We start from the raw sequence: 25,152 nt of genomic DNA, 5'->3' as shown, positions 1-25,152 counted from the left end.
CTCAATTCAAAATTTAATATTTTTTCCTCCATAAATAATATGTACTTAATTGTCATGAGGCAGCTATTCGGTTTTCATTAACCACATTCAGGGATACATTCATAGGACTGATTAGATAGTCCAGGTGAAATGGTTATAGAAATAGAGGCAGTGTCATCTCAGAAAACTCATTTATATATCAAAATCTACTTTGATATGCAAAGTTTACAAAAAGGCTGAATCTTCAAACTAATTATGCCTTCTGTAACTCAAGCACTCTTCTCTTGGCAAGAGCAAGCTGAAGCTTATCCATGAAGGTAAAGGTGCTTAATGCTAAACTTTTCTTCTAAGCTTAGATTTGGACTGCTTAAGAAACTGATAACCCAAGAAACCAGAATGGTCTTTCTACATTTTTACTATCTTAAGATTATAACCCTATAAACTCATTTATCAACTATCTTCCTTTTCTACATTATTCTTGGCACTCAACTAAGACTGCTGAAGTCTATTGTACCTTGTATTTTTACATTCTCAAATAACAACTTAAGATTATAAAATGTGCATAAACATTGTGTAAAATAATTTTGTCATTCAACATATTTGAAGAGATGAAACTTTTATGCCAGAATTTACATAAGAGGATAAATATTATGAATCAATCTTCCTTTTAAAGTCAAATGACAGAAAATTCAAGCTCTGTGCATTGTTTTAAAGTCTAATGAAAACATTTCTTGGGCCACCAGTATTGGCAATGTAGAAAATTTTAAATATTGGAGATGGGATTATGGAGGAAAACATGAAAATTTCAGATGTCTTCTATCCTACAAAAAGTTACTGACCCATCAAAGCCACTCCCTATGTGCCAGGAAACGATCTGGCATAAACCAGTCCTGTCAGTAGAGGAGGTCACAGTGACATTTGCATTATTTAGACTTCTACTTTTTCCAAGAATAGAAGCAATATGTTTAAGAATTCCCCCACCCCCAAATCCTTAAACTCAATATCACAGGCACAGAATGTAAGCAAATCTGGGATGTTCTCCAACAGATAAGCAATTAGCACAGCTATGTTATTCTCAAAAATACTGTCTAGATATTCCTTCCTCTAAAATCAAATGCTCAGTGGCCACACTTCTAACAGTCTGAATTAGCTGACATTAAATGCATTTGTTGTGCCACAAGTCCATCTAAGCTTCCTTTTAGGTATTTTTTAATATGTCCAAGAGACAACACCTGCTTCAGGTTTATTTAGGGGCATTGACCTATAAGGACATCAACTCCATTTTTAAGGTTTGACTAACTATTGTGGATTTACTGAAGAAAAAGGACAGGAGAAAAAAAAGCAAATCACAACAAACCTCTTTAGGTCAGTTAAAGGCCATTATCTCTAGCTGGGATATTAAAAAAAATTAATCTCACCAGCCCACACTCCTAAAGTTAATGCCACTTCTAACAATCAACAGCAGGAAAAATAAACCTGCTAACAACCAGCCCACTCATTAGCAAAAAGCGGTTCAACTCAAATGCTGAGACCAAAGTATAATACTACCTACTCAGACTGTCCCACCCACCGTCAGCCACCAGTGAGGAAGGAAGAAATAAATGCTTAACAGAACAAAATAAGCTTAGTATTTCTTACAAGGATAACAATGGTCCAACTACTGAGATAATACTCAGAAGGACAAAAGGTGGAGTGAAGGCAATGTATAGGGATTAGTATCCCACAAAATCTTGAAAACCCCAAAGTACCACAAACACACTAAACTTGTCTATGAGTCAGAGAACAAGATATTGCTGCTGCTGCTTCTTGTCCTTTGAAATATACAATATTTTGTAGGCTCTGCCCTTCAATGTGAAAGCAGGACATTAAAAAAAAAAATGAAATTGACACTCAAGTTTTTGGGACCATATATCTTAACTGTGAAACTAAACAGATCTATACCTTCTCCTTCCTACAATCAAACCACCTCACAAAAATAAGAAAACTAAAACAATCCAAACATGATTAATAAGTCCTTAAAAGTTTAAAACTTTTAGAGGAAAGGGAAGGAAGTTCTGAAAGGAGGAAACACAAGAACAAGGAAGGGGGAAAGGTTTAAAAGAAAAGGTGGGGGGGGAATCAATGGGCCTCTCTTTTATTTGGCGACAAGCAAGTGCAAGAAAGTTCATCTGTAATTTGTTCAGTTGTCTGTCTTTTGCACATCTGCGTTCTGGCCAGAAGGGACTTTGAGGTTTTTCTGCAGCACATGAGCATCAGCGGGCTCTATCCTCTTATAGTAGTTCTTCTTTGTCTCAATAATCTCAAAGCCAAACTTTCTGTAGAAGTCAATTGCAGACTCATTGCTGATCTGGACATGCCTGCGATACAAGAGGGTATCGGGGAAAAAAAAAATTAAGATTCCATCAGCTTTTATGTGTCCTCCACAAATAGCTATTGGTTGGAGCTGGAATACTGCAGACCTTTGTTAGACTCTCTTTACAATTACTAGTTATCAACAAAGATTAGGTATTCATTTCAGAGAAACTTTGATGACAAATTTATACTTCTAACCTAACTCTTAATCTAACATTTGGAAGACAGCTAGCTGAGATTAGGAGATGCAGGAACAGTGTTTATTCTTAAAATCAACAAAGGTTAAAGTATCATAACACTTTTTATTTCAAGAGGAGAAAAGGTTCCTGTAACTAGAAGTGCATAAATAACTATAGGGATGATTCAAAGACCACAGTAACACATTAAAAAATAAACAAACAGGGCTTCCCTGGTGGCGCAGTGGTTGAGAGTCCACCTGCCGATGCAGGGGATACGGGCTCGTGCCCCGGTCCGGGAGGATCCCGCGTGCCGCGGAGCGGTTAGGCTCGTGAGCCACGGCCCCGGAGCCTGTGCTCCGCGGCAGGAGAGGCCACAACAGTGAGAGGCCCTCATACAGCAAAAAAATAAAATAAAAAAAAATAAAAATAAACAAACAAAACCTAGGGTCTCAAATGCCTGAATATATCTTTCTGATTGATAAAAAAAAACATGTTAGATTTTAAAAATAATTTGTGCTTTCTCAATTACTCCTCAAAACAGCATTATATAATTTAATCTCTCCCAATGCCAAAGTGAAAATGAGAATAATCTCAATATCTGTATTATAAAGAATCCACATAGGGAACTATATTCAATCTCCTGGGATAAACCATAATGGAAAAGAATATTAAAAAAGAACATATGTATGTGTATAAGTCACTTTGCTGTACAGCAGAGATTGGCACAGCATTGTAAATCAACTATACTTCAATGAAAAAGAAAGAAAAAGAATCCATAGTTGCCAGCTTAGCCTTACTCTTAAGATTCAAGTATAAATCAGCTAGGTACTCTCTGATTTTGATGATTAAATTCTACTACTAATGAGCATGTCACTGAGAGCCTTGAACAAAACTCAGAGAGCAAACAGATGGCATGATAAAAGTAATATTAATGGTATTAACTTCTTAAATTCTGAAGATTTGAGTTTTAATCTTGGTTTCACATATGTGACTTTGGAGCTCCCACCCCAATGTAATAAAGCAAAACAAGAATGTTTTATCACAGGTTCCTTATCTATTATTAAAACAAACTTCATAACTACCACTTCCATGGTATTTCCCAAAGACAACAAGTGACCAGATTTTAAATTTTCTAGTAAAGATTTCTATTGCCAATTTATTAAATTCTTTAGATAAGATCATTAAATATGACTTTACTTACAGATAGATGTTGTCAAAAGTGCCATCTTTTTCACAGATGTTTAAGACATGATTTAACATTTTAGTTCCTATTAACAAGACAAACAACAATTAAGTAATCTCATAAAAATCAATCTTTAAACTAAACATCTTACTGAGTCCTAAAAGAATTTGAGGTAAACACCAGACATCCTGATTTTCCACAATTTTTTTCTCTCTACACTACCTACTGTGTTTAAAACTGCTAGCAGACAAGCAATCTTTATATACAGGCCTTCCAGGAAGAAGGAAAACAGAAAAAGCAAAAGGGGTATTAGTAACAAATCTATTTATATATAGGGCTTTCAATTGAATTATGTTCAACTGACATATAAAACAGTTCTTTTCCACCTTACTTTATATAATTCAGTAACCCTTTCCCAGTATTCCTAGAAGAAATATTGTCTTAGTGGGGCCAGGAACAGTACCAATGTATTTATGCTTCTTTAAAGAAAAAAAACAAAACCAAAAACCACAAATAATTTTACCTATTCCTAGCCTTCGGTATGGTGCCAGACATCCTAGTGTCATGATGTAAAGTCTCTTCTGATTCTGTGAATGATCCACCCTACAGCATACTGCACCTACTGCAATATCATTGAAATAGGCTGCCACGGAAAATATAAAGATACAAAGTTTAGCAGACAGAATAACACATTTTACTGAATCTTTCCCTCCCCTTATACGACTAAATTGTTGTTATTAGCATTAATTAAATTTTATCAGCTACTCTGAGTATCAATAGCCTCAAAAATATCCTATACCTTAAGAATTTAAGACCCCTCTTAAATATGTGAAAACACAGACACAGCCTAAATAAGAAAAGATATTTAGCATTTCCTTTTGAAATTCAAGTATTTTATTTTATCTTGATTTTTCTCAGAACCTGGATCACCCCCATTTCCTCACTTGTAAAACAAGGAGATAAATCAGTTAACTCATTTTTTGCCCTGATATTAAAAACTAGAGGTCAAGAACATGAATAAACAAATGAAGGGAAGAAGAAAAACCATATCATACCAAGTTTTGCTAGCTCGCCAACCTCCAGCACATCCTTATAGAACTTGTCATTGTAGCTGACTGGAAAGATCACCTGGTTTAATCTCTTCAACTGCTTAATATTGTGTGGTGTCACATCTCCCAGCTCGATCCGGCTACTGGAACAAACCAAAATGTACTCAATAAAATATAATTAGCTTCATTTGTTAAGATGGACATATTAAAAGGGTACCAAGTCTTTTTTTACATGACTTATAAATCCAGCCCTTTCACAGTAACCTTACACCCCTATGAAGATCACCATTTATAAGCAGATTTTGCCAGTCATTCCACCCAGGTTCCAACTCCTAGCTTTCATACAATTTTACACATTTAGAGACAAATACAGTAAACAACAATTACTAAGAAGGCCAGAATAATAATCTACATATAAATGCTGAAATATTCAGAAGAATTTAAAGACATCTATTACTGATCAAAAAGACTGATGATACCTAATTGGCAAAGGGGTGACAAGTAAGATATTTATACTCTGCTGGCAGAGATGTAAACAGATACAATACCTCTGGAAGACAATCTACAACTATGTACTAAAAAGCCTAAAAAGTACACCTCCTTTGTCAAAGTATCCCCACTCTAGGAATTTATTCTAAGAAAATAATCAAAATATGCAAGAAGCAGGGCTTCCCTGGTGGCGCAGTGGTTGAGAGTCCGTCTGCCGATGCAGGGGACAAGGGTTTGTGCCCCAGTCCGGGAAGATCCCACGTGCCGCAGAGCGGCTGGGCCCGTGAGCCATGGCCGCTGAGCCTGCGCGTCTGGAGCCTGTGCTCCGCAACGGGAGAGGCCACAACAGTGAGAGGCCCGCGTACCGCAAAAAAAAAAAAAGAAAAAAAAAAAAGAAATCAAGAATCACGTGTATTCTGGTCACTGGACACAGGAACCACATACACCAGAGTCACAGAGGGTGGCGACCAAATCCAGATTCCTGGACGCCCCACCCCCACCCCCTTCAGAAGCAGAGTCTCTGGAAATGGAATATGGGAATCTACATTTCAGAAACAAAACAAAACCAAACAAAACAAACCCCAGCTTGAAAACTATTTATCAAGAACACAACAGTATCACTGCTAAGTAACCATACTTAACCAAAACAATCGGTTCCATGGGAAAAGGGATAACCACTAAAAAGTTTCAGACTCATGGTAATAAAGTTGATTTGCCTACAGAGCTGTCAACAAATTTTTAAGCGCTCAAATCAATCTCACCACCACATGCTAAAGGTTGATCTAAAGTGACAAGACAAACCTGAATAGCATCTACACAATTTTTCTTCCTATTATCACCAGCACTATCATTTGTAGAGTTGCTTACATACACTATTTGCCTTCTTAAAAACCTTAACACAGCTGAAACTAACACATTGTTAATCAACTATACTCCAATATAAAATAAAAAGTTTAAAAAAAATTTTAAAAAAATCTTAACAGTGGGTCATAAAAACATTTAAAGAAAACAATGTCATCCGCCTGCCAATGCAGGGGACACAGGTTCAATCCCTGGTCTGGGAAGACCCCACCATGTGCCACAACTATTGAGCCTGCGCTCTAGAGCCCGCGAGCCACAACTACTGAGCCCACGTGCCACAGCTACTGAAGCCCGCGTGCCTAGAACCCATGCTCCGCAACAAGAGAAGCCACCACAATGAGAAGCCCACACATTGCAACGAACAGAAGTCTCCGCTAGCCGCAACTAAAGAAAACCTGAGCTCAGCAATGAAGACCCAATGCAGCCAAAATATAAATAAATTTTAAAAATAGTATCTTATAAAAAAAATTGTCAAATCAAACTAAAAATGAGTTCAAAAATAAACAAAACAATCTGATGCCAACCAAGCAGCCAGAAAATGACCTATGTCCTACCACTAGGTGCTAGTTCCACATCACAACTGCATTAGTCAATAGCAGGAAAATGCAAACAATGTATCCTAATAAACCATTTACATCATATGCACAGAGGTTTCGAAAACTCTGTTAGAGAAATGACTAAACAAGAAAGCTAATCATCACACTTTTATAATGGTAAAAAAAAAAAAAAAGGAAAAGAAAGAAATCTGAGTGTCCACCATTAGGGGACTGGTTAATTAAATAAGGCATGATACATTTATATTAGAAAGACATTGATATATTGTTTCCTGGGGATATATATATATATATATATATATATATATATATATATGTATGTATCTCCAACTTTTGTTAGCATACAGAAAAATGTTTAAAAGCACATTCAAACAATGTGTGGTTTGTGGATAATTTTTCTAACAATATTCTCTGAAATGTTAATAAGATAATAATCAGAAACCAACAGAATGTATTACAGTTCTTAAAGAACAAAAAAACCTGATTACAGACCATTATACTCATTTGGAACTTTAGCCTTCCTGCCTCAATTATTTCATTTGTATGCTACTGTTTTTCATTATTCACTATTGTGACCGACCACCCTTGTATATCTTGCATGTCTTCTTAAAATGTAAGCGCACTGAGTTTCTTAGCAGCCACACAAAATTTTAAGATGCAGGCATCTTAGTAAAAAATATATAGATTTGTTATATTCTCTTTCAATTTCTAGCCACATGAGTAAATATGAAGTAAATATGGCCTTCTTCCCAAGTATTTGACTAAAATGAATTCCCTTCATGACTCATGTCTCTCTTTTAAAAATTAATTTATTTAATTTGTATTTATCTTTGGCTGCATTGGGTCTTCGTTGCTGCGCGTGGGCTTTCTCTAGTTGCCACGAGCCGGGGCTACTCTGTTGCCGTGCACAAGCTTCGCAGTGTGAGGGCTTCTCATTGCTGTGGCTTCTCTTGTTGCGGTGCACAGGCTTTAGGTGCGTGGGCTTCTGTAGTGGTGGCACATGGGCTCAGTAGTTGCGACACATGGGCTTAGTTTGCTCCATGGCATGTGGGATCTTCCTGGACCAGGGATCGAACCCATGTACCCTGCATCAGCAGGCGGATTCTTAACCACTGCACCATCAGGGAAGTACTGAGCCATGTCTTCTTTACTAGGTTACATCTCATTTACAGAAAAACTTCCATTTTCATTAAAGCACACCCTGGCTTTCTCTTCTTTAAGGCTGAGGTAAATGACATTTCACCTTAAAATACAGGGATCACATCTTACCTGCACAGTCTCTTCTTTTTAAAAAAAAAAAGGATTCCTCCCACTTAATTAATACATCCATCACCTACCTTTTTTTTTTGGTAAGAACATTTAAGTTCTACTCTCTTAGCAAATTTAAATTATATGATACGGTGTTATCAAATATGTTATACTTTAGATTCTCCCAACTTATTCACCTTACAGCTGAAAGTCTGTACCCTTTAACCAACCTTTGCCTAACTTCCCCACCTGGAAACCACTTTTCTACTCTCTGTTTCTATGAGCTTGACTTTTTTTTTTTTTTTAAGATTCCACATACAAGTAATACTATGCAGTATTTGTCTTTCTCTATCTGGCTTATTTCACTCAGCCTAATGCTACTCTTTAGTACTGTACCACAGATTGGGTGCAGTAATTTATTTTAAATATAAGATAGCTTATTATATTGATTATATTTAGAACACACCATTTAAAAATTAATCCAGGGGAATTCCCTGCTGGTCCAGTGGTTAGGACTCCTCGCTTCCACTGCAGGGGGCACGGGATCAATCCCTGGTTGGGGAACTAAGATCCCGCATGCCACACGGGAAAAAAAAAAAAAAAAAAATTACTCCACTGCACTTAAAAGCCAGTCTCTGTATTTTAATAGTGATTGAAAAATTACATTATGAAATCTAATAGTGAACAACAATAAAGGAAAACTTCAGAATCTAGGAAGTTAAGCTTCTAGATAATAAGTGAAAGAACTTGAGTTTTTAAGAGTTTAAGAATAATTTCTAGGTAATTACCATGCTTCAAGTATATGTATAAGTTTTGAAAGAATAATAACCAGGTATTTCATGACTCCATACAAAAGGAAAAGGTGGTCATGGTGCAGTGTGGTAGACTGAAACTAATAAAAGGTAACTATTAAAAAAATCTCCATTAGGGTGGGCAGATCAAGACTAAATACAGAATACAATATTGAATCATTAGGGAATAAGCAGCTTAATCTTTCCATGCCTAATTTAAAAAAACATGTCTTGATTAAAAAAACAAAAACAAACCCAACACCATAGAAATGAGTTAGACATATACAGTCTTCCAATATTCTTCTATGCACATATACACTGACAAGTTTTCAAACAGAATTGTAATACTGTGAGTATTGTTCGGTAGCTGTTTAAGAAAGAAATTAATCAAGTTTGATTTTTTAAATTGAAGTATAGTTGATTTACAATATTGTGCCAATCTGCTGTACAGCAAAGTGACTCAGTTTTATACATATATACATTCTTTGTTTAATATTCTTTTCCATTATGGTTTATCCCAGGAGACTGCATATAGTTCCCTGTGCTATACAGTAGAACCTTGCTGTTTATAATCATTTTTTTATTACCAGACTGTCAGCATATGCTAGAAACAGAATTTTTAAATGTCTATTAAATATAACATTGTCAGCAAAATTCACCTTCAGATACAGTTTAACTCTCCTGAACTGGAACACTTCTGTAATCCTGATCACTTAGTCTAAGATATGGATATTCTAAATATATCAGAGTAATATCATCAACTTGTAAATATAATTCAGTAAAGAACATGTAGTACCAAAGGCATAAACATAGAGTTATGTAGAAATATCAAGTAAATTAGAACATCATTTGACTGTAAACAACCAAAAAGCTTTTAGAAGTTAAAAGAACTTGATTAGAAAATTAAATAACAGAGATTTTAAGAATTCCATCGTGAATCTAAAATTTTCTATAATTCTTATGAACATAACAGTTGCCTATTCAAAGCATAAATCAGTTCTATTTCAATAAATATTTCAACATCTATGTGCTAACACCTGGAATGCAAAGGAGTTTACATTCATGTATTCCCCAAACCACAGGCAGTTTGCTATGGTAAAACAAAGTATGCTTTGTGTAAATGTGGAAGCCAGGGTTGGAGAGGAGGGCCTTGCACATCACGATGGTACTTCAATGTCTTCTCTACATTCTCTCGGTGACCTCAATCTATATACAGTCTTATGGATTTAATGCTGCCAACTCCCAAATTTCTCTCTAGCCTAGAAATCACTCCTAAATGCCAAAGCATCTCGAGTAGACAGCTCAAACTAAACATATCCAAAACTAGCTATCTGATCTTCCCTGCACAATCTGCTTCACCTGTAGCTTTCCCTATCTCAGTTGGTGGCCTTTCCATTCTTGGCTGCAAGTTTACTCTCTCACCTCCTTTAGGTCTGTTCAAATGATATGTCAGAAAGTCTTACGCTGACACATCCTTTTTTTCCCTTATAATATTCTTGATAGATTTTCTTATAAATAAGGTTTGTTGGCCTCAAAGAAAGTTTGGAAGTGTTTCTTCTTGCTCTTCAGTTCTGTTAATGCTTGCTTCTATATTTTCAAGTTACGTTATTAACAGCATAAATATTTGGGACTGTTATGAGTTGATGAATTGATCCTTTTATCATTTTGAAATGTCGCTCTTTGCTGTAATATTCCTTGCCTTAAAGTCTACTTTGTTTATCAATATAGACACACTGTTTTCTTCTAATCAGTGTTGCATGGTGTATCTTCTACCACCCTTTACTTTGAACTTCTATGGCCTTATATTTAAAGTGTCTTTTTATAAACAGCAAATGCATAACAGTCTTGTTCCTTTAATTTTGTAATCAGAGTATTTAGTCTGTTCAGATTTAACATAATTATTGTCATAGTGTATTCAAGTCCACCAGCTTGCAATTTTCTAATTTGTATCAACTATTAGTTGCTCCTTTATTTTCCAGCCGTTTTGGGGGGTCAATTTACTTCCTTAGGAAAAAAAAATTTTCTTAGCTAAAACAAAACAAAAAAAACTTTTAAAGTTCACATAAACTTTTTTTTAATTCCTTTTTTTTTTTTGGCTGCATGGCTTGTGGGATCTTAGTTACCCACCCAGGGATCGAACCCAGGCCCACAGCAGTGAAAGCACCGAGTCCTAACCACTGGACCGCCAAGGAATTCCCTATATAAAATTAAATTAACTTCAGGAGTATAGTTCTGAGTTTTGACAAATACGTATAGTCACCTAACTACCACAATTATCAAGAAACACAATGGTTCTATCACCCCAAAAGTCTCCCACATGACCCTTTGTAGTTCAGCTCTACCACCACTCCCAGGGCACCATTAATGTTTTGTTTCCCATAGTTATGCCTTTTCAAGAACACCACATAAATGGAATCACACAATACATTCCCATTTGCTTGGCTTCTTTCATTCAGCACAATGCCTTTGAGATTCACCACACTACTCTATCAACTTCATTCCTTGCTATTGCTGAGTAGTACTCCACTGTATGGATGTACCATGGTTTATACTTTTGTTGAAGGGCATTTGGGTGTTTCCAGTTTTTGGAGATTATGAATAAAGCTGCCACAAACAATTTCTGCACAGGTTCTTGTGTGAATGTAAGTTTTTCTTTCCCTTGAATAAATACGTAGGAGAGGGGATACTGGATCATTAGTTAAGTGTATGAGAGTTTCAGGTGTTCTGCATCCAAACTAGTGGCACTATCAACTTTTAAAATTTATGCCATTCTAATAGGTGTGTACTGACATTTCACTGCAGTTCTAAATTTGCATATCCCTAAATAATGGTGAACATCTTTTCATGTACTTCTTTGCTACCCATATTATCTTCGCTGGTAAAGGTGCTGTTGAAATCTTTTGCTCTAAAAGAAATCCTGGGTTCGAATTATTGAGATTTAAGTTACTACGAATACATGTCCTTTGCGAGTTATGTATGTTGCAGAGGATCTCTCCCAGTCTGTGGCTTTTTTCATTTTCTTAACAGTGTTTTTCACACAGCAGAAGTTATACATTTTGATGAATTTCTTTTGTGGATCATGCTTTTCAGGGTAATATCTAACAAATCTTTGCCTAACCCAAGGCCACTAACATTTAGATTTTTGTTTTCTTCTAGAAGTTTTATTACATTTAGGTGTATGAGCCTCATCCCCTTACATCCCTCTCATTTATTTTTCTCTTAAACAGCCTTCTTGCAGTATAATTTACATACTATAAAATTCACCTATTTTAAATGTACAATTCAATGGTTTTAAACTATTTATAGGGTTGTGAAATCATCACCTCAATTCAGCTTTAGAGTACTCACATCACACCCCCAAAATCCCTTGTGCACAGCTGAGATAAATCCCCTTACCTACTCCAAGCCAGCCACTAAATCTACCTTCTTTCTAAAGACTTGCCATTTCTGAACATTTCATACAATAAATGTGATCTTTTGGACTAGACTTCCTTCACACAGCATAATGTTTTTGAGGTTCATCCATATTGCAATTTGTGTCAGTAGTTGAACAGTACTCCATTGTATGAATATACCACATTTTGTTTATCCATTTACCACTTGATGGGCATTTTAACTGTATTTACTTCTTGGCTATTATAAACAATGCTGCTATGATTACTGCATACAAGTATGTGTGCAGACACAGGCTTTAGTTTTTTTCTGGTAGATACCTAGAAGTGGGACTGCTGGGTCGTATGGCAAATATGTTTCACTTTTTTTTTAAATTGGAGTATAATTGCTTTACAATGTTGTGTTAGTTTCTACTGTACAATGAAGTGAATCAGCTATATGTATACCTATATCCCCTCCCTCTTGGACCTCCCTCCCACCCCACCCATCTAGGTCGTCACAGAGCACCGAGCTAAGCTTCCTATGCTTTAATAGCATGTTCCCACTAGCTATCTATTTTATGCATGGTAGTGTATATATGTCCACCCTTATCTCCCAATTCATCCCACCCTCCTCGCCCCTGCCCCATGTCCACATGTCCGTCCTCTACGTCTATGTCTCTATTCCTGCCCTGCAAATAGGTTCATCTGCACCATTTTTCTAGATTCCACATATATGTGTTAATATATGATATTTTTCTTTTTCTGGCTTACTTCATTCTGTATGACAGACTCTAGGTCCATCCACATCTCTACAAATGACCCAATTTCATTCCTTTTTATGGCTGAGTAATATTCCATTGTATATATGTACCACATCTTCTTTTCCATTCATCTGTTGTTGGACATTTAAGTTGTTTCCATGTCCTGGCTATTATAAATAGTGCTGTAATGAACACTGGGGTACATGTTTTACTTTTTAAAGAAACTGCCTGTGGTAGGCAGAATAATGGCCCCCAGAGGCTGTCCATGTTCTAATCTCAGGAACCTTTAATGTTATTTTACATGAAAAATGGACTTTGCAGATGTAAGACCCTGAGATGGGAAAATTAACCAGGATTATCTGGGTGGGCCCCCTGTAATCACACAGGTCCTTAGGAGTCAGAGAAGATGTGATTAAGAGCAGAGACAAGAGAGACTTAAAGATGCTATGCTGCTGGCTTTGAAGATGAAGGCTCATGAACCAAGGAATGCAAGTGGTCTTAGAAGCTGAAAAGGCAAGGAAACGTATTATCATCTTGAGCCTCTAGAAGAAACACAGTCCTGTTGTATCAGTTTCCCAGAGCTGCCTTAACCAATTACTACAAACTCAGTGGCTTAAAACAACAGAAATGTATTCTCTCAAAGTATTGGAGGCTGGAAATCCAAAATCAGAATGTCGGCAGGGCCATGCCCTCTAGGCTCTGGAGCAGAATCTTTCCTTGCCTTTGCCAGCTTCTGGTGGCCTCGGGTGTTTCTTGGCTTGTGGCAGCATAACTCTAATGTCTGCCTCTATCTTCACATGGTCTTCTGTGTGTATGTATGCTCTCTCCTTCTTATAAGGACATTAGTCATTTAGGGCCCACCCCAATTGAGTATAACCTCATCTTAATTACATTTGCAAAGACCCTATTTCTAAATAAGGTCACATGCTAAAATTTCAGGTAGACAGGAGTCATTATACCTACCATCATCTTGATTTTAACAAAGTGAAACCCCTTTCAGACTTTCCATCTCAAGAACAAAGATGATACATTTGTGTTGTTTAAGCCACTAAATTTGTAGTAATTTGTTACAGCAGTAAGGGAAAACTAATATGTTGCTAAACTGTTTCCCTAAGTGGCCAGACCATTTACATTCCCATTAGCTATGTTTTAGGGTTCCAGTTTCTCCACATCCTCACCAATGCTTTTTACTGCCTTTCTGTTTATAGCTATTCTAGTGGTGTGAAGTGATAATCTCATTTCAGAAGTAAAAGAGTAGGAGCCCATAAAGATGTCTGAGAAACAATGTTCAAGAGAGTAGGGATAAATCCTGAGAAGCAGTGTCATAAAATCCAAGATTGGGTTCCAAACCTGGCTATACACCAGAATCATTCTGCCGGTTAAAAATTCAAATTCCGGGGCTTCCCTGGTGGCGCAGTGATTGAGAACCTGCCTGCTAATGCAGGGGACACGGGTTCAAGCCCTGGTCTGGGAGAATCCCACATGCCGCGGAGCAACTAGGCCCGTGAGCCACAATTACTGAGCCTGCGCGTCTGGAGCCTGTGCTTCGCAACGGGAGAGGCCGCGATAGTGAGAGGCCCGCGCACCGCGATGAAGAGTGGCCCCCACTTGCCACAACTAGAGAAAGCCCTCGTACAGAAACGAAGACCCAACACAGCAAAAATAAATAAATTAATTAATAAACTCCTACCCGCCCCCCCCCAAAAATTCAAATTCCCACATCCTACCTTGGAATCTTTACTTCTGTAATAAAGCTTGTTCTTTTAACCATACAAATTAAACACCCACTTTAATCAAGAAACTTCCTACTGCATGTGTGTAAATTTCTAAATCCAAGGAGTCTGGTAAGGGAAATAGAGACTAAAGACAGGCATAGGGAAGTGGAATAGACCACTGCAAAAAATAAACTATATGATCAGAGTGGGTTTCCATAAAATGTTAATCATTTCCCCATAAAATGTTAATCATTTCTCTTATGCAAGCGGTACAGTATGTTACACTATAGCTTTAATGTATGTGACATAACTGGTATTGAGAACTGTGACTCAAACTCAAATCAGCCTAACTCTGAAAGCTGGATTTTTAAAATCACTACACTGACTGCTTACTTCAGGTAAGATTTCAATATAATTTAACAATATAGACTATTTTTAATTTATTGGTTCAAGACCTCTGTTCTGTAGATAAGCCCCAAATTCCTGGCCTAAAAGTCAAATCAGCCATGTGGCCACATCTACTTGACTCAACAATTTTTCGTTTTTCCAAATTAACTTGGTTGCTAATACTTAAATCAGAAGATTTTACATAAAGCCTACGTTTCTTGTTATACTCATTTACCTTATCTGCTTGGTCCCAGGTCCTGGGTTCCTGTTGGCACTAGAGTTCACAACCCTAACTAAAAAACTGAAGACAGTAGTTATTAAAGTAACTAAATTATTCTCGTAGCTCAAGTAAATTCACGTGACATGTTATTTTTTCTTGTTTTTCAAATCCATAACAAACTCTAACGCATCTTCATACCAAAGTTTTGAGACTAAGATCTAAGAAGGGGGGACAGACTCAGACAGCACAAGCACCCATAGAAATGTGAACCAAGTCCTTAGATCTGGAAAACACAGCTACTTGCCTCCTACTTTTAGAGAGTAGCACCACAAGATTAGCCTGTTACTCAGTCAAATCTCAGATAATCTTTGCACTTAGAATATGGTAGTAGGAAACCTTTACCCTTGGCTTAAAAAACAAGTGGTATGATAAAATGGGAAAAGTATTTAGTACAGCAACATCAGATAATAAGCACTCAAATGTTTCTAGCTTTTAAGGGTAATGTCAATTATGGCCATAATTACAAAAACAAAATTTAGTGGCAATATTCTGAAAGGCCACAAGATGGAGATACGACTACACAAAAGTGGGTCTTTCTTGTGCAAAGTCTGACTGCTAAAGTTACATAGCAAAAAGAGGAAATGATGTATAGAGAAAGCTTAAAGCCTTTATACTTTAGATGGGTATTTAAGTGCACCTTGGCACAAAATTTTAACTGTCTGGTCACTTCTTATGAAGTGTTTGATCTGGAAGGGACCTTAGAACCACTGGCTCTCTTCCCCTTCATTTTGCACATGATGGAACTGAAGCCCAGAGACAGATGTGCCTGTAGTTATACAGTCAATTATCAATAAAGCCAGAATCAGGCTTATGTCTACAAATTCCATTATAGTTCAAGATTAGCTACACCATATGACTTCCCTCAAAGGAGTCATCTTTACTTCTCAAGGTTAAGAGAGAGAGAGAAATACCCAACATTTATCTAAGGTGTACTGATAAAGGACTTTTGCATAAAATTTAAGTCTTTTAGCAAGGATCAAAGTATGCCCATGGTCCTTTGATTAAAAATTTCAAGGGGCTTAGAGATAATTTTTTCTTAGCTAGCAGTAATCTGGTTCTAAACTCTTGCCTTCAAGTAAATTACATGAAAGAGTGATTCCTCTAAAATATAAATTCCTTCAACCTAAAAGTAAGCCCACTCAGCGTTTATCAAAGCACAGCTTAAATACTAACTGCTCATGAGGCCTTAACCTGTCATCCTGCTGAGATTTCCATCTCATTTGAACTATATTACAGTTGTATTCTTCCAAGGCACAGAACTTCTGCACTGCTATAAACGTCTGTTTTCGAACCTTACCTCTTCTACTGAACTACAAGACTTAGGGCAGAACCTCAACTATTTCAAGGATTGCTAAATTACTTTTAGTAAATCTAAGAATCTCTAGGACCTTAGTAAAACCGATCAGCTCTCTTTCATCTCATCCAGATTTCAGAGCAGTTTCTCAATCTTCATACTACTGATATTTAGGGCTTGATAATTTTGTTGTGAGGGGTTTCCCAGAGCACCTTGGGATGTTTAGCAGCATTGCTAGCCTTACCCACTAGATGTCAGTAACCACCCCATCCCACTGTGACAACTAAAAATGTCTCCAGACATTATCAGATGTCCGGAGTGGGGTGGGAGGTGTACCGCTGGTTGAGAGTCACTGTTCTAGAGGTTTAGCAGGTATCAAAAGAGCAGTGGTGGGTGAATCAGTCCTCCAAGCTGTGTGACTGCAAGTATCAGGTGTGTAAAAATCTCAGTAATTATTTGGTTGGGTACTAAAAATGCTAAACACACACAGGGACACAATATACTCAAGGTTATAACCTAAAAAAGAATAAAATTATCCTTTGAAAAATTTTTCCATCGTTATCAATTAGGAAAGCCCCTTCCCAGCTATGGCTCTTCCCCTACTACTACCTAAACACTGATGTTTTTACTTACAAATCTCTGAATTCAAGCACATATTTCCAACGGCTTACTGACTATCTCTACAGGAATCACAAATTCAACACATCAAAAACTGAACTCAGGGCTTCCCTGGTGGCGCAGTGGTTGAGAGTCCGCCTGCCGATGCAGGGAATACGGGTTCGTGCCCCGGTCCGGGAAGATCCCACATGCTGCGGAGCGGCTAGGCCTGTGAGCCATGGCCCCTGAGCCTGCGCGTCCGGAGCCTGCGCGTCCGGAGCCTGTGCTCTGCAACGGGAGAGGCCACAGCAGCGAGAGGCCCGTACCGCAAAAAAAAAAGAACAACAACAAAAAACTGAACTCATCGTTCTCCATAGGAAATCTGTTCTCTACCTTTACGAACAGCTCCATCATTCATCCAATACAGACACTGAGCTTTAGATGTACTCTAACATCCCATTCTAATCCCTGGTAATTCTGCCTCCCCACTAACTTTATAACCTGTTCCTATACCCTTTCTCTCAGCAGCATGGTTCAGGCCATCATTTCAACCCCTCATTTCAACACATATTTTAATAGCCTAATAAAGGGGAATAAGACTAGAGCCAAGGAGACAAAGCCATCACAATGCAGTCAGAATAATCCTTCTAAAGCACAAATCTGACCACTTTACTTCTCTGCGTAAAATTTTTCAAAAAAGTTGAGCATAATCTACCAAATAAAATTCAAGTAGCCCTTCATCACCTAGCTGTGGCCACTGGCCTAGCCTTCTCCCCACCCACCCATTGTTTTTTGGCCATATAAAACTACTCAAAAACCCCACCACCCAACAAGCTTTCTTCCCTTCTTGGCCCACCTCTATATTTATTTTATACTATATTTATAGATACATTAGTAGACTATGGATACTATCTTAGAGCTACTGTGAGGATTAAATGAGACTATTGCCTGGCACATTGCCTTAACAGTGCCTCCTCTGTAGAAGGTAATAGTGGCATGGGGAAGGGATGGGAGAGCAGGTCCCAAAAAGCAGACACAAGAGCAAAATGAAGAGCACAGCTTAAAAGAGAACAATTCAAATATGATTCCAAAGTTTTGTTTCTCGTTATCATAGAAAGCTAGAGCTGACAGAGACCAGGAATGGCAAACATGCAACACACGTGCCATTAATAATCAATGACATCACTTGTTTTCCCCACAGTCTGAGAACTCATCAAAGCTATCAACAGACTATAATACTGATAAGATACTATCAACAGATTAGAACTGGCACAAGAACTCAAATCTTCAGCCTTTCCTATTCAGGTTCAAGCTGTTCTCTTTAAAGACAAAGAAATGAGGGAATTCCTGGTGGTCCAGTGGTTAGGACTCAAGTGATTTCACTGCCGGGGCCTGGGTTCAATCCCTGGTTGGGGAACTAAAGATCCCACAAGGTGCAAAAGAGACAAAGAAATGAGGGCCCAGAAGCCAAGAAACTTATTAGTCAGTGTCCCTACTACTGCTAACTATTACTGGTGGCACACTGAACTATAAAATGTGGTTGCTTTTAGTTCAAATGCCTTTTGCATTATAGTAAGTCTCCTTTTTAAAGATAAATTATACTACAAATAACAAACTCTACATTCTGGGGGGTGGGGGGCATCCAAATATTTCCTTAAATATATCTTAGTTTTCTGGAAGGAGAAATAAGAAATGTTTAAAATGCATACAAATGGCCAGTAAAAATGGGAAATGTCCAACTCCACCAAGTAAGTAATCAACAAGAAAGGAAGAAAGAAAGGCCATTTATCACCTAATCAGCAAAGTAAAATTAGAATTAAGGGTATACATGTGTATGTCCTCAAAACCAACTTGTCAAAAAACTATTAGTTATTTCTATCATTATAGAAATGCTCAATGTATGCCACTCATTGCAGACAAAGGTAATTTACACCACCCATCACTGAAATGGCAGCCACAATGTCTTCCTCCATTTCCTTTAAGTTTCTGCAAGTGCTCCTCCCTTTCTCCATCAGCCCTTGAAGAAGAGAAGGGCACTCTCATACACTGCTGGCAGTATAAATTGTTACTATCTTTCTGGAGGTCAGTTGGCAACAAATATCGGAGCTTTAAAAATGGCAGTACTTTCTGATCCAAAAAATTCTCTAGTGAATTATCCAAAAGAAATAATTAAGGATGTGTGTCCAGTAGTTATACAAGCAAGCATTCTGCTCTACCGAAGACTGAGAGGAGAAGTCTAAATTTGGGAAACAAGGTTTTCCCTTAAGAACGGCTTCAGCAATGACAGAGGTAGAACACAGGTTGTACTAGCTCAGGCAAGGCAAATACATACTTCCAATTACCCCTTCATTTACCCAGAGGATATGACTGGATTATAATATCTTAATCAAAAACCAGGAGTGGTTACCACAGAGGTATAAACAGCCACACACTACGTGTTGTCCCACATTTGAAACATTTACCATCCAGGAACTAGATCCTAAGGGAAGAGATCATGTTTTAGACAAATTTGTTTTTTTCAGGGTCTAGCACAGCACAGTCCAACAGAAATATAATTCGAGTCACATATGTAATTTTAAAATTTCTAGGTCCAGGGTTCAAATCCCTGTTAAAAAAAAAACTTTTTTTCCCTAATATCTACACTAACAAGGCAAAAAGAAACAGCTGAAAACATTGCAACATGTAATCAAAATAAAATTAATGACCTCTTAAAAAAATCTTTTTTTCATACTAAGTCTTTAAATCCAGTGCACATTACACTTATGGCACGTCTCAATTCAGATGGTAATTTGCCTTGGAAATGTTTTATCTGTACTTATATTTCATAAAATTTACAGTGGATTCACATATCCAAGTTGTTTGAAACATACATAAAAATTGTCCAACAACTGACATTTTAATTCAGCTCTTCAGTAACACAAGACACATTTCAACTGCTCCACAGTGAATCATAGCTAGTCACTACTGTATTGGACAAGACAGGACTAACGTTCTGCTAATAAGTCAGGCACTGAATGAATGTAAACAGCAGATGATGGAAGAGAACAGCTCAAGAGAAAGGAGTGTTCTGTGATAGCACAATTAAACAATTTTGTAGTTATTAAACTATAATCATACAATTCTCATTTTTATGATGGGAAGGATGTTTCTATTGATTACTACTGGTATTCTAACGGTTTCTGTAGGCTGCACTTTTAAAAAAAGAAAAAAGGACAGTCATTTAAAAAATTGAGAAGGTGTATCTTTCCAGATGGCACAAAGCTGGAAGCCATAGCTAATACCTAGAAGAGAAAATCAGGAGTCAAAAGAATTTCTACAGACCAAAAGAGAGGATTTAGCAAAGTGAAATTTAATATAGATATTAGTTTGGTCTGGCAAAAGCACTGGCTTTGAAAGATAATGCTTTATGAGTGCCTTTTAAAAATCTTTTCCAACCCACAGTTCTTGATTATTGTGCGTTTTGTTCAGAACTTTACCAACAGCTGTCCACAATTTGGGGAAGAAATCACAACACTGATGGCAACACAGCATTACTCACCAATGCACACATCTGTACTGGTAGCAGATATACTTTTTTTTTTTTTTTGCGGTACGCGGGCCTCTCAGTGCTGTGGCCTCTCCCGTTGCGGAGCACAGGCTCCGGACGCGCAGGCTCAGCGGCCATGGCTCACAGGCCTAGCTGCTCCACGGCATGTGGGATCTTCCCGGCCCGGGGCACGAACCCGTGTCCCCTGCATCGGCAGGCGGACTCTCAACCACTGCGCCACCAGGGAAGCCCCAGATATACTTTTTAAATTATACAGTTGATTATATTTACAGATAGATGCAAACACCTGATCTTATGATTTATGGTGGTGTTGTACCTGCTCATCTGCATATTGAAATAGATATCTTACTGCAGTTTACTTTTTATTCTCCTTTTATATTAGTTAGGATATTGATTTTTAAAAATTATGGTACAGACAGGTTATATATATATATATTTTTTGGCGGTACGCGGGCCTCTCACTGTTGTGGCCTCTCCCGTTGAGGAGCACAGGCTCCGGATGCGCAGGCTCAGCGGCCAATGGCTCACGGGCCCAGCCGCTCCGCGGCATGTGGGATCTTCCCGGACCGGGGCACGAACCCGTGTCCCCTGCATCGGCAGGCGGACTCTCAACCACTGCGCCACCAGGGAAGCCCCAGACAGGTTATATTTTATATGAATTCATCTGAACAAAGCAAGGCAACATTACAAAGTATTTGTTAAAATCCAGTAACTAGGGCTTCCCTGGTGGCGCAGTGGTTGCGCGTCCGCCTGCCGATGCAGGGGAACCGGGTTCGCGCCCCGGTCTGGGAAGATCCCACATGCCGCGGAGCGGCTGGGCTCGTGAGCCATGGCCGCTGAGCCTGCGCGTCCAGAGCCTGTGCTCCGCAACGGGAGAGGCCACAACAGAGGAAGGCCCACATACCACAAAAAAAAAAAAAAAAAAAAAAAAAAAAATCCAGTAACTTAATCAACATCCCACAAATCATTGGCTTCACAGAAGCAAGGAGTATGAATCGCGGTTTTACAAAAGTTCCCGAATTCTATATACTTCAGGCTTACTGGCTTTCTTTTTTTATTTTGGGTTTGTTTATTTTTTCCCTGACAAAAACGGCAATAAAACCTTAAAAAAACACTTTTTTTGACGTATAAGATACACTCAGTAAAGAGCACAAATCTTGTTACAGCTCAATGATTTTATATATATGTATACACCGCTGCAACCAATACCCAAGGTAAAGATACAGAATGTCTCTAGCACCTCAGTAAAGTTATTTGTGCCCTTTCCCAGTCCATAAACTGTCAGAGGTAACAATTATTTTCTGAGTTCTTCAACATAGACTCATTTCTACTTGCAGAATCTTATATTTTAACACTTCAATTAGGAAATTACGCTGTTCTATATACGGTATTATTGCTGTCATCTTTACTTTGTTCACATGTATTCACATCTAGTTAAAAACATCCTTATTAGAATTTACACCTCTTTGCTACAATTAAAGGGCAAATGGATTCAGTTTTACTTTCTATTATATCGACTAATTACACTGCCACCTCATTTCAGTTATGGCTGTGTATAGCATACCTTCTTGCTTGAATACCACCCTCCCTAGAGGGGAACAGATAAAAATAATCAGCTTATCATCCACAAATTCAACCTATAATGTCCCTGGTTCATAAAAACAAGCAACATCAGTACAAGGGAAGTAACACCTCAAAATATACTTCAAATTTCTAAACCATGCATATAAATGCATGCAGTAATTAACAACTGGCAGTTTATCTACTATGGAGGAAAGGCAAATACATGCCAATACCATGGAATGTCCTACTGCTACCAATAAAAAACTAAGTAAAAATATGAAGAAAAAGCCAGGTGAAATAGTTAAATTTTAAAAGTTTCAAAACGATAGACAATTTAGGCAACGATGTAAAATATTTTAACAGTAGACTGATTCAGAGTGAGGAGTTCTGCATGTTTTCAATTTTAGATATTTGTATTCAACTTACAGTTCAATTAGCTCAATATACAATAAAACACTTAGCAAATAAAATTTCGTACAAAAACCACATAATCAGGACCACTGCTTCATTTTCACAGGCCTTCATAAACCAGGAGTCAGGACTATAACAGTGACTACATTGTACATAGTGATACAAATCTTTGAACTCAAGAACCTTAAAATCTTTTCAATAATATCTACTGTCTTCATTTGTTCAGTGCCTTAAGGGCAAGACTAACAAATGAAAAAAATTTTACAGTCCCATCTCACCCTGGGAATTAGTTCACCTTAGAAGGTCCTCTGAAATCATCTTAAAAGTTTACCATTAAGAACATGATCTTAAGCTCCCAATAGTAAGAGGTGATAGGAACTATATTTAAGGACTCTACATTTTAGGCATAGTTGCTGGCATAAGGTACAGATTCAATAACTATAAATTTCGTCTAAATTTGACCAGTTACTCATTTCTGGAGATTGGCCTCCATCAGTTTGTTACATATAAAATAACCATTTTAAATAAAAAGACAATTGCCTCATGAGTATGTTAACTGAAAGTAGATTATTTCTATTGCTAAGTTAGTATCAGGAAGAGCATTACATCCTAGGCAGACTGAGCTAGACCAAAAGATTGTGGATCTAAACATCCAGAATAATTCCTTGGAGGCACTCCTTTATAAATCCATGCACAATCTCAACACCAAGAACTCTTCAGCCTCATTTTTATTACTTTAACAAAGACAAATAAGCACTGAGTGCCAATGAGAACACAAAAACAAGTAAGAGACAGCATCCATACTCAAGGAAAAAAAGAGATAAATCTCGCCAAGTTATACTGGATCGTATACAAAACAGCCAAACTTCCTAGATCATGATTCAAGTGCAGCACATACTTCAAATACCCCTCAATTAGTATCCTGATTGGCACTCTTTAGAACTTGATGTGAATTAATGCAGGTACTGTGAAAATTTCTTCATGATTTCTAAACTTGATACAAAACACGCAATTCGACATTACAGTGGATTCTCAATATTTAAAGCAAAATCAGAGTAAGGAATCACGCTACAGACCTTCAAATTAAACTTTCTTGGACCTCTTCTGCGACCTCAAACACATATACACACCGAATATACAGACCCTTGTTTTAGGCAGTATGAGATTACTTCGAACACTGACGTCTACTTCATCTTCAAAAGGGCTGCTGAACAGTCTGAAAGGCTTCGCTAACTCAAAACACAGTTACAATTCTTTAACTGACTTGCTATCGTAGAGAACACTTAGCACCTCAGAAAGCTTTTAACACTGATTAAGATTCCATTTCGTTCTTTAAGGGGGGTAAAGGCAAGCTTCAAAACGGCTCACTCCGTCAATATGTTAAAACACCGTGTTAGGTAATTAATACTTTAACAGTATGCAATTTAACAGTAAGATGACATCTTATCCAAATGGAAATAGTCGAACCAAAATAATGCCTAACTTTGTCCAAGGGAACCTGTGAAAGAATATTCACTTTGCCAAACCCCTGAAGAAAGCTTCACTGGGAACCCAGGACCCCCTCGCGGCACAAGGGCAACAGTAAACGGCTGGAGCAAGAGCTCCACCTACTGATCAGCAATACTTCCTTAAACATTTTGGCACCCCAAGTCTTCAGTGCTCACGCTCTCCCCCTCCTCCACTCGCTCTGACCCAACCCAAATCCAGTTGAGTCACTAGCTCTTAATACTCCTTGCCGTGCTCTTTATTCCAATTCCTGCTCCCTCCAGAAGGTTCTGCACCGCTTCCAAGTGTGAATAAGCCCGAAAGGTGTCAAAGACCACAGTTCTCAGTGTCGAGCCGGGATCTGAAGAGGACAACCAGACCGCTTCACTCGGAGTGGCGGGCCGGGGGTGGCTCCGCCGTCCGCTCCTGGGCAGGAGGCCCCAGGCGCCACACGACAGCTTTTCCCCGCCGCCCCACTCCGCAGCTGGTGTGCACTAACCCCGCACTCGTCCTCCAGGCCCAAACCCTAGGTTCCCCGGGTCTCGCCCGCCAACAGCCGGAGCCGAGCCTCCGCCCCCTCCATGAGCAGAGAAGCCCAGAAACCTCCCTCCGCCGGGTCTTCGCCCAGAGTCTCTCCTTCCTTCGCAGCCCCTCTCCCCCGCCGGTCGGGCCCTGCCCGGCTGCCCTTCCTCACCCTTTCATCTTCCCCGCCTGCTGAGGCCGTTGTTACCACCGATATCAACGCCGTTGTCGTCGCCGCCCTGAGCTCTCCGCGCCCTCAGCTCGGGCCACTCCACCCCGCAAGCCGGCCGCCTCGCTTAGGGTAGGGAGCTGAGCGGCTGACGGAGGCCGCGAGATTCGAGCGCGACCCTGCGTCTCCAGAGGGGGCGGGGGTGCCTCCCGCCGCCGCGCTGGTGCCGCCGCTTCTCCACACGTGCACACGGGGCACTCGCCTCCCGCCCGCCGCCACCGCAGCCGCCAGCCAGACCCGCCGCCGCGCTGTGACCTTTCACCCCGCCCCTTCTGCGCGCCGGCGCGTCGGCAGCCCGGCGC

At 38.7% G+C, this 25,152-nt stretch overlaps 1 protein-coding gene across 2 annotated transcripts; it reads right to left on the bottom strand.

The window, feature by feature from the left end:
- Positions 1-25,107, bottom strand: NAA50 (N-alpha-acetyltransferase 50, NatE catalytic subunit). 2 transcript variants are annotated; one of them, XM_007113566.4, is made up of 5 exons: positions 24,794-25,107; positions 4,749-4,885; positions 4,217-4,336; positions 3,712-3,778; positions 1-2,336 (listed from the first exon to the last, which is right to left on the bottom strand). In XM_007113566.4, exons 1-5 carry the CDS (start codon positions 24,799-24,801, stop codon positions 2,159-2,161), a joined length of 510 nt encoding a protein of 169 aa, XP_007113628.1. In that variant the 5' UTR covers positions 24,802-25,107; the 3' UTR covers positions 1-2,158. The 2 variants fall into 2 exon arrangements, with proteins under 2 accessions (XP_007113628.1, XP_007113629.1); XM_007113567.4 differs by having other exon boundaries at positions 4,749-4,882; positions 24,794-25,105.
- Between the last annotated feature and the right edge of the window lie 45 nt (positions 25,108-25,152).

The sequence above is a fragment of the Physeter macrocephalus genome, chromosome 1, assembly GCF_002837175.3.
Source record: "Physeter macrocephalus isolate SW-GA chromosome 1, ASM283717v5, whole genome shotgun sequence".
Taxonomy (NCBI): domain Eukaryota; kingdom Metazoa; phylum Chordata; class Mammalia; order Artiodactyla; family Physeteridae; genus Physeter; species Physeter macrocephalus.
This window is presented reverse-complemented; position numbering and strand designations above follow the sequence as displayed.